The 18766-nt window shown below is 32.8% G+C and overlaps 2 protein-coding genes across 4 annotated transcripts; both read left to right on the forward strand.

The window, feature by feature from the left end:
• The first annotated feature begins 9399 nt into the window (after positions 1–9399).
• On the forward strand, positions 9400–11731 carry LOC118062371 (PLASMODESMATA CALLOSE-BINDING PROTEIN 2). Its single transcript, XM_035076092.2, has 4 exons — positions 9400–9627; positions 10041–10283; positions 10377–10419; positions 11220–11731. Exons 1-4 carry the CDS (start codon positions 9576–9578, stop codon positions 11434–11436), a joined length of 555 nt encoding a protein of 184 aa, XP_034931983.1. The 5' UTR covers positions 9400–9575; the 3' UTR covers positions 11437–11731.
• A 4019-nt stretch (positions 11732–15750) lies between these two features.
• Positions 15751–18226, forward strand: LOC118062372 (uncharacterized). 3 transcript variants are annotated; one of them, XM_073410828.1, is made up of 6 exons: positions 15751–16301; positions 16723–16790; positions 16879–16960; positions 17337–17551; positions 17642–17750; positions 17886–18226. In XM_073410828.1, exons 3-6 carry the CDS (start codon positions 16940–16942, stop codon positions 18024–18026), a joined length of 486 nt encoding a protein of 161 aa, XP_073266929.1. In that variant the 5' UTR covers positions 15751–16301; positions 16723–16790; positions 16879–16939; the 3' UTR covers positions 18027–18226. The 3 variants fall into 3 exon arrangements, with proteins under 3 accessions (XP_073266929.1, XP_073266928.1, XP_034931986.1); XM_073410827.1 differs by having other exon boundaries at positions 15751–15916; positions 16722–16790; XM_035076095.2 differs by lacking the exon at positions 15751–16301 and adding an exon at positions 16314–16637.
• The last annotated feature ends 540 nt before the right edge of the window (positions 18227–18766 follow it).

The following is an 18766-nucleotide window of genomic DNA, read 5'->3' on the forward strand; positions in this document are numbered from 1 at the left end:
TGATCTTTATGATGTCGTTTTGATTTCTTTGATGAATCATTATGATGTCGTTTTGTTTTCCCTGCTTCATAAATCATCAGCAAAGTATATATAATAATTGGGCACGGTCCATGCTGAAGTAAGGAGAAAAAAAAAGAGATATTTAATGGGTCATCCATACTGTGAATGACCAATATTAAAGAGTGCATGCACTCGAGGTACCTGGCACCAGCACCCAAGTGGCCATTTTGCTGCCTTAAAAAACTCGTCAAGGGACATAACTCAAGAGCATCCAAGCGGTATCCTGAAAATAAAAATTTCTTCTGCACTTAAAGGTATGTATTTTATCACGCTTTTATACGATAATTAACGCGTGTTTTTTTTAATTACATGCTAACGATGCCAATGAGAATGTAGTTGAAGTGACAGTAAAATCCATCTTCTTCTTCAAGATATAATGCATCAATGGCTTTTTTTTATATTTGAAAAGGATCCTTGGGACTCGGATATTATGGAATCAAACTCGCTAGACTCAACTAAATATTATTCCAAATTAACCGCAATAAAAACTAATTTGTTTCCCTTGCCTTAAACCGGCAAGGGAATTAAATTAGTTTCTTGATGTTACTGATTTGAATAATATTTAGTTGAGTCTGCAGCGAGTTTGATTCCATAATATCCGAGTCCCAAGGATCCTTGGGACCCATATCGTGCAGGTGATGCTTTACCTCTTGCTTTGTTCATTGCCTTTTTTATATGAAATTAAGTTTGCCCTTTTCTTTTCTTTTCTTTTCCTTTCTTTTTTTCCCATTGTTTCGCCCAGTGACCTCGAGCTTTCGATTGCAGGTTGCCGCAAACACATTGGAAAGGGTTGCATTGGTTTATGTAGAAGACGCGTTGATGGATGCCTTTCAACCATGTAGCATCACTGTGGATGTAGTGAACTAGGGCGACTCTTATTGCATGCTTCTGACCTGGGATTCTGATAAACTGCCTTTCTTTTTAAGTTACATGAATAAGCACCATTTCCCATTGCCTGCATGAAGGTCAAAATTTAGTTACTGCGTCTCGTTCTTTTTTGGACAGGCACCATATATACTCATGAACTCTCTCTTTAACCATTCTCAGAAGCCTGATATAACTCATGCATCCTAAGGAAACACTGTTGGGCTAACTGAAAATGCAGAGCCCAGCCTGCGAAGAGCGGAATAAGGTAGATCTTTGCGTTGAATCGTCCGAGCCCAATATTTGTTAAAACAATTCAAGAAAATATATATTTGTTAAAAAAAAAAAAAAACACTTGCTATTCTAGTTGCAGAGGGATCAAACAATGTCAGACAAGGCTACAGTACAATTTACAACAGTTCCCGAGTGTTCAAGCCAGAACCACACGATAAGCTAAAAAAAAAAACATAACCATCATGGACTTGATTTTTAATTCCCAAAAACAGAAACAATGCTGGGGGTTAGTATAGGCAACAAAAACCTCAAAATATGGCAACCATGAACTTCCAAGCAATTGCTAATATCTTATTTGTCACTGTCAGCAAAACCAGAAAAGAATTAAAAAAAAAAAAGAGAGCCAAAAAAAACATAAATCAAAGTAGCGAGGAACTTATAGGAGAAAGTGTTAGAAGAGAAAGATGGAAAGAGACAGTGGAAGGTTTTGAGAGAAATAGGGTTTGTGTTGCTGACAAGATTGAGTAAATCTTGTATCGTTAGTTAATGATATTGTTTTTTAAAGTATTTTTTTTAATATGTTAAAATATTTTTAGAATTTATTTTTTAAAATTAATATATTAAAACAATTTAAAATTTAAAAAAATAAACAATTGAAGAACAATACTGAACACCATCATAGTGTAGTTCCGTTCTTTTGTTTTGTACTATGGGCTTCTTTTTGGGTGAAAATATTTGGCCCCATGCTGAGACACAAAGTGCTGTCAAATGTTGTCAGCCCTCGTATGTTTTCGCTTTGTTCTAGCTCTTGCTAATTTTCTTTCTTCTTTTTTTTTCTTGATAATTAGTTGGTATTATCGAATTACTATTTTACACACGTAAATTAAGTTGAATGGTTTAATAAGGTATAAATACTGTTTGTTTTTGTTTTTGTGTTTCAAAAATATTTTTAAAAAAAAAATCGTTTTTTTTTTTTTAATTAATATTTTTTAATATTTTTATTTTTTAATGTGATGATGTTTGAAAATAATATATATATATATATATATTTTTTTAAATTAAAAAAATATTTTAAAAAATAATTATAACAACAACTCCAATCTCCAGACAAGCTCATAAACTATTCACATCGAACAAATTCTATTTCTCGTAACCAACTTGAAATTAAATCATAGAAGTCAGGATGACGGCTCCTATCAATACGGGGTCAAACCTATTGGATTTTATTGATTACGTGGTTGGGTTTTGATATTTTAGAATTGAAATCGTAACTGATTTATCTTTATGCATGTGCTGGAAATCACTTGGTAGTCGGTACTAGATTTTTTTTTTTCATTAGCTGTCATGTCATGAGGGTTAATTTTGTTGAGATATTTATACGTGGTAAATAAATTAACCAGATTTATTTGATTAACTTATAGTTTGTGACAATTTTATAAAACAAATGACAAAAATATAGAAAGTTCAAGATCTAATATTCTAAAGTCATATGATAAAATAAAAAAAAAATTTTAAAAAAAAATAGAGTTATATCGTCTAATCTTTGAAACTAGCAATCATGGTCATGAGACTAGGATAACCATATAAAATACCAAAATAAATCTTAAACAAAATTCTTATCTATTATAAAAATAAAAGAAATGACAATTAAAATAATAAGGATCAGATCTGGTATAAAGATTAATGAGAGAAAATAATAGAGATTTAATTGAAAAATAAAAAAAAATTGATTAAAAAAGAGCAATTAAAAGAAAGACAACCAAAATTGAATAGAAAAAAAAAATGATGAGAGATAAAATTGAAAAAATAAATAAATTAAGAAAATGATGAAAATGGAAATTAAAAATTGAAAACTAAATCAGAAAAAAAAAAAGGAAATAAAATAAAATATTGAAGGATAATAGTTAGAAGGAAACAAACAAGAAAATAATTTTTTTAAAAAAAAAAACAATCAAGAGAATATGTATTATATTTAATATAAAACAAAACGAAATAAAATGAAAAATGATGAAACTGAAAAAAATATAAAAAAAATCAAAATATAGAAAGACCAATTAAAAGAAAATGATCATAATTGAATTTTTTCTTTGTTATTTTTTTATCAAAATAATATTATTTTTACTTTTTAACTAAATAAAAAATCATGCAATTAACAAAGGGAAAATCATGCCAACACCCCTTGATTTTTTTTTGTCATTATTGTTTTATCAAAATAATGTCATTTTATTTTATGCACAATAAAAAATTTCAATTGACCTCGATAACCTCAATTATTCAACCTAACCCATGACCCGGACATGATGAGGGTCGACTCCTAGACAAGATTTTAAAAGCAAGATAAAAAAAAAACATCGAATACAATATGAAAATTTAATGAAATTAAACAATGAGATTGCCACAAAACAATCAATCAAAATGAAAATAAAAAATAAAAGGAATTGTAATTACAAGAATGAAGATCAAATTAAAAAATTTAAAATTAAATGATTATGGATTAAATCAAAAAATAAAATCCAATTAGAAAAAGATTAAAAAAAATAACAGGAATCAAAAGAATAAATATTAAATATATAAAAAAAAAAAAAAAATCAAATGTCAATGGATGAAATTAAAAATAAATATTAAATCTAATATAATTAAAAAATTAAGAATTACTTTGTAATTTTACAAGTTCAGTATTTTTTTTGAGGCGAAGAAAGGATAAAAATAATTGCCACCGAAGCTCTTTCATGTCATGGATGCTGATATATGCTGTCTCGTCATGTAGAAAATGGAGCGGTGCTTCAAACACCTTAATTATAAAAAGATCATGACACTCTTAATCTCACAAGATAACCGCAAGAAAACTAAGGTTAAAAAACTGAAAGTATCCATCTGCCTTGGAAAAAAAGAAAAAAAGAAATAGACCTCATGACTATGCGGTAATTACACTTTATAAAAAATATGAAAATTCAAAAACATCCCCCACATGAGCTGTTTTGTTTTTTCAAGGACACGAGAGTACCCTTGGATTAATGTTTATTTTTATTTTTTTATCATTGAAATACCTAAAACACTTGCATATATTTAGTTTTATTTGTAATACGAAATTAGGATGTTTTAAAATTGACCAGAGCGTCCAATTTGGAATATCAAAGCACGCAACTGTAGAGGATCGCAAATTCAAGTTGCATTCGTTTGAGCTCCGTCCTGTAAGCGGAATCGCAGGGCTGGGACCATTTCCATCAACGAGGTTCCTCCACCGGCGATCGATGACTGGTTATAGCTGGACCGTAACGATCAAGATGGGAGCCCCCGCACCTTCCTCGTGATCTAGCCCAGCAAAAGTTCGATCCTGCTGCCAAGAAGAATACCATCAGCGCATGGAGGAGGGCAGAGGAGGCATCTGCCTTTGTGGCGGTGGTCCAATTATTCTCTTTTTGGCCTCCTGGTAGAAACTTCAAAACCACGATCAAGCACTTTAGAAACTGATCACTGCCTAAAGTGATCTAAAAGCAAGTATATAATTTCAAAGGGAATACGACCAAGCGTTATTCCCTTTGGTTCCACCTAACCTTCGATTGTTTTCTTGACCCCGTTGATAACCAAAGAGGCACTCTGTTTCTTGTCCTTTTAATTATTTAAATACAACCTGTTATGCGTTGTTGTTGATAACTCCCTCGTGTGATTAGCAGTGTTTTGCCTGTTTAGAGGATGCTAGCCTGCCTTTGACCTTCCTGGCAGCCTAGCATTGGCGTAGATTCTTTTTAATAATCTAAAAGAATTGCTCGGGGAAATATCTCTTCTCCTTTACATATTGTATTATAATTTTATTATTGTTATTGTAATAATATTCCAAGTTAGCCAGATAACTGCTTTGATAATCTCCTGTCGTTGCTCTCTTCTTCGTCTTCTTCTTCTTCCCCTTCTTCCTCTGTATTTTTCTGGGTACAGTTCCGCCATTAATTCTTTAAATTCCTCAGTGATGGTGCACAGGATATATTTCTGCATTGTGTGTAATGTTTGGACTCTCTTTTACCGTTGAACTTGAATTCATTTTTAGACTGGGTATCATGATAGTTAATTTTTAAAAATATTTGTTTATTTTAAGATGTATTAAAATAATATTTTTATTATTTTTAAAATTTATATTTTATTTCAATACATTGAAACAGTCCAGGAATAAAAAAATAATAAATTTTTTTAATGCGGTTTGGACGTGTTACAAGACAGCGATATGTTATCGTTTAATTACTACGATGGGACGGATTTGATTATAAACCTCATGGCAGCCTAGAATGAAACACTGGCAGTGTACCGTACGGTATAATCTATTAATTAATAGCAATAATCAGATTGACGAGCAACGAGTAGTGGCACAAAATTGAACATCGCACTTGACATTTCACCAGAAAACGGCCCCAGCGCTTACCGGATACCGTATTAATTTATAATTTTAATGGTACTAAAAAACCATATTAATTTTTAATGGTACTAAAAAAATCTCAAATTTATAATTATTAAAAGTGAATTTAACATCTACTAGTTAGAGTGTGTTTAGTATTGTGGTAACTGTTGTGGTTGTGATTTGAAAAAATTGTTTTATAAAAAGTACTTTTAGTTGAAGTTGGTTTGAAAAAATAGATATTTGGTTAAAATTGTGGTTAAAATTGAGATTGAAGAAAAAGTAGTTTAAATGTGTTTAGTTAAGAATGCTTTTGAAATTGAGGTTATAAAATAATTTTAAAAAATATATATTAATATTGATGGTTTTTAATTTAATTTTATGGATTTAATTATTGCTATTACATCATGAAATAAATCACATTTAAAAAAATTATTTTAACAAAAAACTATCTATAATTTCATTACGTACAAAATTCATCTGACAATAACTACAAAATTAGATAAAATATTATCAAGAATAAAATTAAAATTACACTATGAGTAAATTTAATTCACCTTAAACTAATTTAAAAAAAAACAAAAAAAAATTGTTGTTCACCTGAATAGCACGAGTGAAAATCAATTAACTACATTGGTAAAAAAAAAAAATGTTCAGCGAACAGTGGAGGCATGCTCCACTGTTCAGCGAACAGTGAAACTGCCATGCAAAAAGTAGTAATTTGCTGCTTTTCATTTTCTTGCAGCCAAAACACAATAAATTAAGAGATCCATACATGATAAACAGCCTTTTTTATTTAACCAAACACTCAGCTATTGCGTTTCTTTAAAAACACAACATCCACCTCGTAGCCAAACGTGATCTTAAGCTATATCTATCCGGCGTGCTTGTTTGGTTGGCCTCTTGGTGGGGTTGACTTGTCCTGCATCTGCTGTGATGCAGATGATATTAAATGCTCCAGCACTTGAGCAATTATGCGATCAATTGGAATGACTGAGCCAGGTGAATCAACTGGATATAGTTTGATTTTGTTTTTAAGGATTTGATTGACTGGCCAGGATGGAGCACTGGTGGACCCAGTAATTGGATGGCGAAGTTAGGTGAATTTTCTGGACCCAGTAAAATTAAGCTGCTTGGTCATCCAGTAATTGAATTCAACCGTACTGTAATATATGTCTACTGTTGGTAAAATGTTTCTTTCTTCCTTGTTTTTTCTTGTACTCTATCGATGAGGTGCTATGTGAATAGAGCTGAAAAGAAAATGGATACGGTCTACTTTTTTTATGAAAAAATAAAAAGTTTATATTAATCATCAACACGTGTTCATTTAATTAAAGCCGGTTATTTTTATATTTTAAAAATATTTTTTAAAATTTAAAAGTTAATTTTTTTATTTTTAAATTGTTTTGATATGCTGATATTAAAAATTATTTTTTAAAAAAAAAAAAATATATTATATTAATATATTTTTTTTTAAAATATAACCATTATTAAACTCTTGAATACTTAAAAAGTAAGAAACAGTTAAAGGATAAAATATTAAAAACATCTGCCAGGGGTTGAGTATGGATGATATTAGCCAGGGTTAACTTTCAATTCAGCCCTCGTTCACCTCAATCCGGACATGTTTTATTATAAAATAAATATTAAGAGGTTAGGCATGAAAAGTACAAGACAAATAATCGAAGGGTGGAGTATTCAATGTGTTCGTAACCTCTTAATTGAATTGAATTTAAAAATTTTAATAAAATTTTATATTTATAATAATTTGAGTGTTCATAATTGAATTCTATATTAAATTTAATATTTAAAAATAATACATAAGTAAATCAGAGATCAATCCCTTAATTTACCACGCTAAAAATAAAATAAAAATAATATTGAAATTAACTTCTCAAAGTATCTATCTACCTTTTTTTTTTTTAGACATATCAGAATGAATAAGATGAACACAAGAATAATATATGAAATAAAATAAAATAAAATTTATTTTTTCTAAATAAGAATTTAAATTGTTGATCAATTAAATTTAAATTGTTGATCAATTAAATTTAAATTAAATACTATATTAAATTAAATTATAATTGGCTTTAAATAGACTGATTAAGAATGCCTGGTCAGAGTATAAAAATATCTGCAATGTTTAAATCTAATAATTTTAAAAATAATATTGAAATAAATATTACAAAAAAAATGAAAAAAAAAATAATGCGTAATGAATTGACTGGTACAGATGACAATGAGAGAAGAGGGAAAAAGTAGATTCTATACGCATTCTTAAGATGTAATTATAGAATTTGTCGGTACTTGTAAAAAACATATCAACACAAAAAAAATAAAAAATAAAAAAAGCAGTGGTAACCAGAGCATGCTACGTGAAGATAAGTACTGTCATATCTTGCCATTGCTTCTGGTGCGCCAAACATACCATGTAAATTAGGTGCTAATGTTGGGGTACTTTCGCTTTTCAACTCTGTTTTTTAGAAAAATGCAAGTAACACAAATAAAAGAAATTTTGCCTATAATAATGTAGTTTGATATATGTGTGATTGAAATATGTGATATTTAAAGTCATCAAACTCAACATTTAAGGTGAATTGTTAATCGAGCTCGTACAAACGACAATAAAGATAAAATTAAAAAAAAATCATTAAAAAAATCCAATTACAACATCAATAACATTCGAACATGATAACATGATGAATCAAACAACACGAAAAAAAAAGTTGGCAATGATAGTGAAAGTGGGCTACACTTCGTGTTTCGTGTTTAGAGGCAAGTAAGCAATTATTAGAGACAATATAAATATAAGAAAAGAAAGAGATCATGAGAGGGCGATGAAATTTTGATGATGACGTTATTAATACAATACTAAAAATCTCCGCGAGATGAATCTAAAGATCACCAAGTTAAAAAAAAAAAAGGAAAGTAGACAATTACAATGTAGAGAGAGAAGATAAAAAAAAAATTTGAAGACACACCGAAACTTCTATTATAACTCCGATTATAATTCTATTGATACCATAAAAAACATGTAGATAAGATAAATTCAACGACACCAACAAAAACCACTAACAGTGACAATGCACTATATTTGTTATTCATAGGTTAGGAAGCCACCTATCATGCATATCTCAATCTAATTATTGTTGGTGATTTTTTTTTCGTGATTTTGTTTTAGTATTGTTGAGTTCATTTTATAGAATTTTTTTTTATCATAATTACCGTAATCAAAAGTTTTTGTTTCCCTCTCCTTAAACAATTGTTTCTGATATCGGGTTTCTCGTTACTAAACTCGGCTATTTTGTTAAAAAATAAATTAAACAGTGTTACTATATTATTATTTTAAACAGTGTTCATTTTTTTAATAAAAAAACCCCTTACAAGAACAAGAAAAATGAAAAAAGGAGGCACCACCCGGTGCAAGCTCACGGTCATAGCATAGAGGAAAAGGAGAACAAAGAACACACATGCAGGACCCCTTGAACACAACGGTGAAAGGCCAATAAACCCAAACCAGGTTGGGTTCTGTAGTGGTCAAGTTTTAACCATGTACGTGAGTTTATGACCGTTGAAAAACAAAGGTAATAATAACATGGTTATTACTTCAAGAGCGTCAGTTATTTTAAATTTTTATTTATTTTAAATTATATATTTTTTTAAAAATTTATTTTCAACATAGCATATTAAAATTATCTAAAAAAATTATTTTAAATTAAAAAATATTCAATTTTTTACAAAATTATTTAGCTATCATGAAAGCAAACGCTGCCTTAACCCAGTCACCCACTTCCATTTGCATAGAAGAGTTTTGAAATAAAATATCGGGTCTTAGCACGAAAGGTAGAGGAAAAAAAAAGTTAACCAGATACAGACACCTTCACCACCCACCATCACCCATGGTTGTCTAGAAAACTCAACTCTCTTTCACTCTCCTCTATCCCAACACTCACATATAAAGCCATCTTTCAAGTTCTATCATCTTAAAGTACAGCTAATTCTCTCATTTCAGCCCCAAAACCCTACATCAACGATGGCTGTTTTAGTGTTTTTAGTGCTTTTCTGGGCACTCACTGGTCATTCATGTAAGTTAATTAGGTTCTTGTGTTCTTGCTTTACTTTTCCGATCTGGGATGGAGAAATTTTTGAAGGACTGATGAATGGATTTCTCTTTAATGAGATGGGGTCTCTTTAGTTTTCTTTTAAAGTGATCTCCTTTCTTATTTTCTTGGTTCTTATACTGGTATGATTTATTTGAAAGGAAGAGTTTTTCTATTTTCGCGCTCTAGTTTTTCCTTCCTTTCTTCTTCTTTGTACTCCGAGGAAAATTTAGCTTAATCCATGATCATCTGTCCACTAGTGATCACCTTTTTTTTCTTTTAATCTGTTGATTTAGTTTAGAATTCGTTTTTTTTTTTTAATTCCCAGTTGCTTTCAGAAGAAAAGGTTGTGGTTTTCGTACTAACAGTTGAGTTTGCTGGTTTTCTGTTTTTTGTAGGTGCCACCTACTGCATATGCAAGGATGGGATTGCTGACACACAGCTGCAAAAAGCCCTGGATTATGCTTGTGGAGCCGGAGCAGATTGTACCCAAATCATTCAAAGCGGTCCTTGCTACCAGCCCAACACTGTAAAAGATCACTGCAGCTATGCTGTTAACAGCTACTTCCAGAAGAAAGGCCAAGCTGTTGGGACCTGTGATTTTTCAGGAACTGCCATGACTAGTGCCACTCTACCTCAAAGTAAGTGAAGTCCCACAATCCACCCATTCTTTATCCAACTGTCTTTTGGGGCACTAACTCTCTCGTTGTTTTGTATGTTTATGTAATGTGCAGATGTAGCCTCCGGGTGTACATATCCTGCATCTGCAACTTCAAGGTATGTTTTTTAAAAGAAAGTTGGTAATCCTGACATCCTGTGTTGGTGATTTCTGTGTCAATTTTGGAATTTTGTTCTCATCTTGCCAGATATTTTGGCTATTGTATTTAAATGAAGTTTTCGCTGGGAGTGGAGTGTGAATCTGTTTTTAGGGCTTCGGATACCTTTTTTTGTCTTCAGAGAACTTTGTAATTGTTTAGCGAAGGCAATTTTTCTTGCGAATAGGAATCTATAAGCTGATGAAATCCTGTTGCTGTTAATTTTGAATCTAACTTCCTGCTGTCTCTTTTAGACTTTCTGCACTTGCGTGTCAAACTTGTACGTTTGCGATCCACCTGGTATATTTGAATTTGATCTGAGTTTGCTTGCATAAGCAGTATAAGAAAAGAACTGTTTCTTTAATAATGCTGGCTTGAGAGAAATTTTAGACAGTGGTTGAGAAAAGTAGATCTATCATTCACTCTTTATTATTGCATTGACATATCTTTATAGGTCAGGGGCCTGCATCTTTCTCACAGTTTGAGCTGTCATGATGTTGATATTTCTTAAGTTATTTCTCTTCTTCCTTGCTCGATATATTTATTCGACATCTCTCAGCTTGACATGTATGTTTTCCACATGTTGAGTGCCAATCATGCAACAGTTGTGTGCGTGCTGTGTTTTTGTTAAGTTTGGTATCCATTTGCTTTCATGACGTGGTTGCTCCAGGACAATGGGTGCTCTGAGATTTTTTAATTACGTGGGTGGTAGTGGGTACTGAGTCTGAGTTATCCTTCTGGTTTTTTCTTTTGTTTTTACAGCACCGGCAACTCGTCAAACTCGGGCACAGCACCGACGGGCACAAACACGCCATCTTCTATAATTCCGCCTCCTCCGTCACCATTGTTCACCGGATTAGGCCCAACGGGCACCACTGTTGGCAGCGGTGTGGCTCCTCAATTTAAAGGCACTAACTTGTGGTTCATGGCATCTTCTTTAACCCTCTTGTTTTCAGTTCCCTTTCTGTTGTGGGGATGAAGGTAAAAAAGGAAGGGCGGTTGACATGTGGATGAGATTTTGCCACGGAAGGACGGGGGGGCATTTGTTTTACGGTGGGATTGCCGGGGGGGTCATCAAGAGTCAAACCCCACTAGGGTTTTTTTTGTTTCTTTCCTCCCATGTGAAAAGGCTAGGAATTTGATTCCCCATTGAGTGCTGATATGACTGCGATTGGGGTACGTAGTAGTATTTGTATATCTAGAGAGAGGTGGTAGTATTTTATTTTCCTTTCAATCTAATGAAAAATTCGTACCATCTACGCCTAGTTTGATTATTTTTGCCTTCTGCTTTTAGTGGTGGATGCATGCATGCAGTTAGGAGGCGTTAATTTTCTTTTCTGTTTTTAATCGTCCAAGAATACATCGTTTTTGCTCTGTTAATCTTCCACGCAAGCCCTTATGGTCATTCGTTGTTGCCGACCTATGCACATTGGGTCGGTAACATCGTAACTTGACGGGATGCATACATCTTTGATGCGGACGGCGTCAAGAGGTGTGTTGATAAATAATTCGGGACTTGCTAGCCGTTAAAAATCAGCAGTCTATTTATCGGGAGAGCACGACATCTGAACGGCCAGCCAACCTGGTGACAACACATCACAGCACGCCACGTTTCACGTCGATGGCGTTTTTTAAAAAAGTTTCCAAGTTTTGTCATTGATTCAGGCAAACTTAAAGTTAAAGGATGCGATATGAAATTTCTACCATCCCATGATTACCTGGACAAATACACGTCATCCTGCATAAGCATGGCAATGAGTGTTTTTTTTTTTTTTTTGCTCTTCCATTCAATTGTACTGCCCGCGCCTATCGTCAAGGTGTACTTATTATGTAGTTTGCCATGTCCTCTAAGAGTAACTTTTCATTTAATTCAATTCTGCTTTGGAGAATAAAGGCCCTTTTGGAAAAGTTTGGCAATCACTTTCAGCTTTGAATATGATTTTTAAAAAGTTTATAGCTTCTGGAAATAAAACATGGAATTAATGGGCTGAGATATTAGTTTTTAAAATATCACAGAACATTTTAAAGTCACAGCTATGTATAAAAGTAAAGTCACAGCGATAACCAAACTGGTGATTATCGAACGAGCACGTGTCCTCCCTTAGCTTTCATGTCTTTTTTTTTTTTTTTTTTTTGGTAATCCGGGGTGTCCGGGCCAGCTTACGCGCACCACGACTATTCCCCGGGCCCACTGAATATCTTGCAAGCCCAGTAGGCAGGTAAGGCACCACGGGGGTGACAAGCTGATACTCTTGAGGATCGAACCCAGGACCTTCACAAAGACAAGCTTTACTGTTGACCAATGGACTAGACCCTCAAGTGTCCTTAGCTTTCATGTCTTGTTTACTGGCGTGTTGACATCCAACTTGACGGTCACGATCTGTGATCTTGTGTGGGATTCTTCTTTCACCCTTTAATGATAATCTTAGATCGAATTCCAAAACCTCAAAAAGATTCACATTTTGATATCAACAAATATTAATATGCCAAAATCCACACACACACACATATATATATATATATATATATATATAAAAGTATCCAGATCAGACACATATTTCAACTTATCTTATAAATTCTGAAAATTAATAATCATGTAAACTTTAATAACTTTCGAAGAAATTCAAACTAATAATCATTAAAAAATAAATTTAAAATCTAATTAATTAAACTATCGGTATCCATATATTTAGTCCTAGACCAAACTAATTTGAAATTTAAGGCAAGGAGCAAGATCGATGTTCGCAAGACTATTCCTCCAACTTGTTGGGAGTCCTTGCTGTCGCTCCTCCTAAATGCCCAGAATGTTTGATGCAAGCACAAATTCACGAGAAAAGTTAAAAATTTAGTTCTGATTGACAATTAATTGCTATTGATCTCTTACAATTGAACCAAAAAAAATTATCTTTTGATAAATATGTATGCATGATTTGACAATACAATTGATTAATTACAAATTTACAATACGGTGTTTAATTCCATAAACCCAAAAAACTAATTCTATAAAAAATATAATATAACAGGCACCGATCTCGAAGTAAAGATATGCTAATACGTGTTATTTTTATTTTACATGATGGATATTTTCAGATAAAATTCAACGTGTTCCAATCATATTCTCAACATAAAATTGAATTAACTTAATATCTTTTTTATGAATTCATTCTGGTTTAGATTAATACCTCGAACTTCCTTGAATGATCTATTGTCGTCTCGTCAATGGTTGTAAATTAAAACATTTATACTCGTTGGAGCATTAGCCTCCATTCAAGTCGAAGTATTGAGCACGAACCAACATTTAATCTTACAAGGAATTTTGAAATTTCCAATAGCTTACAATATGTTCTGGCGCTAATTAAATTAAGGAGTTCCAAATATCTAATAAAATCTGGCTTACCTATAATAAAATCTTTTAGACAATTGCTAGTGTATAAACAGTTTCTAAATACGCCATAAAAAATTTAATTTGAGCTGGCGGAAAACAAACACGCAAGAACTATGATGGGCCCTCCTCCTAAAAAAAAAAAACATTATACCAACTACCAGGACCAATAACTCACACGTCAGGTATTAAACTGGTATATTACACATGAGCTTCGCCAAAAGGCCGAGTTGCTCCATCTCTCGTTGTTTATACCCGTGCTTCCACGCGCATAGTGTCATTACCTACTCGATGTGGCATGCTATGACCAAACATAACATAACAAGTAGAGTTAAGTAGATATAATTAAGGGGCAGCTCTATTGATTAGGTTAAGTTATGAATTTGTTGTTTTAGATATTATTAGTTTAAATGTTATAAATTTTAGGATTACTAAAAATTTATATGATTATTAATTTTAGAATTTCAAGAGATTAATTGAGATGAATATTAATCCTATTAATCCGTTAGAACATTCACTGTTAGAAAAAAAAGAAAAAAAAAAGAAAAGAAAAAAGTAGCCAATCCACCTACCCATAGGACATGAAACCACTGTTTCTTTCCTTGTGAGTATAGTTTGCTGTAGCTAAGAGAACAAAACACAGCATGCGTGCCTCTCCAGTACTCTCAGCTACCTACGGAATAAAAATGCTCTTATTAAACTCTTCAATGCATACATCAATAGTATTATAGTACAATGTCCCTTCGTGCATGCAAAAGTACACTGTTTTTTTATAGCAACTCGAATATAAACAGCAATAATTTCGCCATCGACTCTTTCTAGGCACCTTCTAGCCAAGACAATGTCATCACAAGGCATTGATCATTCTGTACAGGGACTTCTTTTGACTTTTGCCCTCATTGTAGCTTATTTTCCATTATTAAAATTAAAAAAATTATCATTGCCCAATTTTTATCCCAAAAAAAGAGAGGAAAAAAATCAAAATAAGAGGTGAAAAAAAACAAGGGGAGACTGAGAAACCCATGCGCTAAATCCCATAACAAGCCCAAACACACTAAGCTCGGGTGTATTTAGCCCGATACTAAAAATTCTAAATAAGGAAACTCTAAATCGATATAAATAGGAAACGATATATACTCTTATATCCAAGACATGGGCAAACCATATACCTAAAACGAAATCAACTGGTAGAGAGAAATTGAACTATCGATGCCCCTGCTGCTGAATCAATGCTTCTCCACCGACACTCATTGGACAATTAAAATCATTATGGTTTTACTATGTTTTTAAATCTTATTATTATTTTTTTAGTTTTAAATTAATTTTTTAGTGTTTTTTATTTTTTTAATATAGTAATATCAAAAATAGAAAAATTATTATTTTAATATATTTACAAGTAATAAAATCCTTTGAAAAATAACATTTATTACACTTTCAAATAAACTCAAACCACTAAAATAACTTTTTTTATTACACTCAACTACTCAAGTATTTTTCTTTCAACATTATCTGTATTAAGTATTATGATGTAAAATAATTTTTAATAATATTTTTTTATTTAAAAATATATCAAAATATATTTTTTAAATACTTTTAAATTACAAAAACTTGCACCTTCTCTGCTACAAGTAAAAAACTTTAAAAATGATAATCATCTTGATGGTAAATTGACAACGAGGACACCGAGGAGCAACGTCATTTCCCACATTCCTCTTTCCCAAAACAAATACAAAATAGACTGCTGTTTTCATAAGGGACCCGCGTAGACAAGCAAAGCGGTTCACAGTCACCAGATTCTAATCCGACGATCATGATTTGTTAACACCGTAACTATACTCTGCTGAATAACACCGAACATCACATGGTCTCCTTGTATAAATTGAAGCGCAAAACGCAATCTTCATTAATTAAAAAAAAGAAAGAAAAAAAAACCCCAAAGTAAGTGGTCTCTTCAACTGGCCACTTCAATGGATCCACAGCAACAGAGAACAGGAGCTCCCCAGCATGGTCCTCCTCAAAACGGCGGTTTCTCTCCGATTCTCACTGTCTTTCTCTCCTTCCTATCCTTATTCGCCTTGCTAATCTCTCCCTCGCCAGTCCTTAACTGTTTCAGCGTCATGTATATGTATGTGTACGTCGACGGTCCTTAAAATGTTTTTTTTTGTTTGTTTTTGCTAAGTAATGATTTTTTATTAATGCTGCTTCAGTCTTGTTTTAAATGAGAAGTGTTAATATGTATTGCCAATTAGATGTGCTGCGGTGTAGTGGAGAATTTAATAATGATTTCTTTACTTTATTTGGTTTGATTTTCTGATTTTGGTATGTAATTTTACTAAAATTCAGGGTTCGCGCTCTGTAAATGCATTTATTATCCAATTAATAGCTCAGCAATCAGCTATGGTAATATTAAGTTGAGTTGAACTGGTGGTCTTCAGTCTGAATCTTCTATACCAATTTTGATGGTAAATTGACTTAATTAATCATCTTTAATTTTGTATTTGAGTTCGAATTGCTTCATTTTTTAATTCTTGACAGACCAAGATTATGAGCGGTCGGATGCTTTTTAGTCTTTCAACATTGTCTGGTTCACGTTTATAGAAGTGTGTTGAATTCCTATAAGTTGGAATATCTGGTACTTTAGCCTGGTAATTTGTGACATTCTATGGTAATGTTATAGATAGCGATTCTGTCGTCATAAAACATTAAGAATAGCTTATCTATCTTGCACCAAGTCCCAGAAGGTCATGTTGGAGTATATTGGAGAGGAGGTGCCCTTCTACAGACAATTACAGATCCGGGTGTGAATACAGGGCTGTTTATATGAGTTGCATTTTATGGTTCCTGGAATTTTGCTTGCGGGCTCATATTTTTATTTTTTTTTAGGTTTTCATCTAAAGATGCCTCTGATAACCCAGTATGATCCTGTTCAGGTGACACTCCAGACAGATCAGGTACACTTTGTTTTCCAATTCATGAGGATTGAGAGCTCTGTATTGCTGTGTTGATACTTGAATCCTTCTTGTATCTCGAAAAATGCAGGTTAGGGATATTCCGTGCAGCACCAGAGGAGGTTCTAAAAAGCATAAGGAATTTCAAACAGATGGAAGAAGAACGCACTAAGGTTTGCTATGCTCTTGGTCAAATTCATTCTTTTACTTTCCCTCCATTGAAACCTGGTTTGAGACAGAAAAAAAGAAAAAAAAAGATGATTTTTTTGGTGAATAATGCATGTTGAAAATCTTTCCTGAGATTACCATGGATATGGAGGCTCTCTCCCCCTCGGACAGTTCATGCTTGTATGTTTAAGTTTGTCTATTAATGCGGCTTTAGCAGAGTGATGTTATGGTATTTACGAACATAGCAAAACCTCATTCAACTGAGAAACTTGGATACTATGGATGGACACATCCAATTTGGCATGCCAAATTTTCTCTGTAAAAGTTTATCATGCATGCATTTGTGAGAGTGATTGATGCAGATTGTGCATTGCTGTGTAGGTCTTAATTTCTATCGAGACACAGAGAGTTGTTGAGAAACAGGCAGAGACCACAAAGAAGATGGCTGTCAGTGAGGCTGAGAAGAATGCCAATGTGGGCAAGATTCTCATGGAACAGAAGATGATGGAGAAAGACAGTGCAAGACAGAAGCAAGAGATTGAGAACCAAATGAATAAGGCTCATGAAAAGAGCCTGGCAGATGCTGCTTTCTATAGGTGAAAACTCCCCATTTCTTTTTTCCAAGTTAAGTGTATTTCACACGATTTCATGAAAGTGGATCAATAACCTTGCTCTCTCTCTTTCAGGGTCATGAAAGAAGCTGAAGCAAACAAGTTGAAGCTTACTCCCCAGTTTCTTGAGCTGAAATTTATCGAAGCCATAGCTGATAATACAAAAAATTTCTTTGGGGACAAGGTTTTAATCTCTCTCTCTCTCTCTCTCTTCCTCTCCCTCCCACGTGCATGCACGCACACATGCACTTGTACTTGACCGTCCGCCCTACCTGCACCTCCACACACACAAATTTAACATGGCATATTCTTTTTGCAGGTGCTGAACATGGTTCCTGATCAGAGGCTGCTGGGAAATTTCCTGCAAAGGATGTCTGGAGAGATGGCAAGAATAGTGAACTTAGAAGAAGTATCAAGAGAGAGATCGGAAATACAGGTTCCATCTTCAACCCGTCCATAATATGTGGCCAATAGCGTATTCCCATGCTTCTAACAAAGGCAACGTTGAGAAATTGCTGATTGCATTCCATTTAAGCTTGGTTCGGGGATCATCTATGTTTTTTGTAGTTATTTTATGGTTGCTACTAATGTTATATACGTTACCTATATGTTTGTTAATGTCATTGAGAAAAAGAAGCTAGTTATGTTTTCTTAGGTTAATTATTCTTGTATTTTGCTTCACAGTATCTCTGTGCTGAGTTCTGCCCAGTCCACATGCTAAAATTGTAGTGCTACTGCTACACCATAGTCAAACTCACCAGCATAAAAAACAAAAATAAACTTTAAGCAGAACTAGAATCAATCCTTCAGCTATGCATATGATTTTTATTGGATTCTCAAATTTTAATCATAAAAAATATTTTTTTTATTCCATGATAAAAAATATTTTGAAATTAGCTTATACAATTAGCTAAAATTATGTTTTCTCTCGAATGATTTTAAGAGGAAAAAAAAAAAAAAATCATCCCAACAAAAATGGCTGATATAATTTTCTTCGTCATACATTTTCTACTTGAGCTAGGGTTAGCATCTCCTTTTAGAGTGGAAATTCAATCTCGATTTCAAACAATAGCAAATGAAATCATGTCCATTCATAATTCTCACATTCTTTTTCGTAAAATTATTTTTTCTGGTCAGACAATATATTATTTTTAAATTAGTATTCTTATATTAAAGTTCAGCCCAACACTCTGGTTTAAT

The sequence above is a fragment of the Populus alba genome, chromosome 8, assembly GCF_005239225.2.
Source record: "Populus alba chromosome 8, ASM523922v2, whole genome shotgun sequence".
Taxonomy (NCBI): Eukaryota; Viridiplantae; Streptophyta; class Magnoliopsida; order Malpighiales; family Salicaceae; genus Populus; species Populus alba.

Bases quoted from the DNA above. Each gene is read 5' to 3' on its own strand.
- LOC118062371 (XM_035076092.2), top strand. From the start codon at position 9,576: ATGGCTGTTTTAGTGTTTTTAGTGCTTTTCTGGGCACTCACTGGTCAT. The intron at 9,628-10,040 runs GTAAGTTAATTA...TGTTTTTTGTAG, and splicing joins GGCACTCACTGGTCATTCAT to GTGCCACCTACTGCATATGC. The intron at 10,420-11,219 runs GTATGTTTTTTA...TTGTTTTTACAG, and splicing joins CCTGCATCTGCAACTTCAAG to CACCGGCAACTCGTCAAACT.
- LOC118062372 (XM_073410828.1), top strand. From the start codon at position 16,940: ATGGAAGAAGAACGCACTAAG. The intron at 17,552-17,641 runs GTGAAAACTCCC...TCTCTCTTTCAG, and splicing joins GCAGATGCTGCTTTCTATAG to GGTCATGAAAGAAGCTGAAG. The intron at 17,751-17,885 runs GTTTTAATCTCT...TTCTTTTTGCAG, and splicing joins AAAATTTCTTTGGGGACAAG to GTGCTGAACATGGTTCCTGA.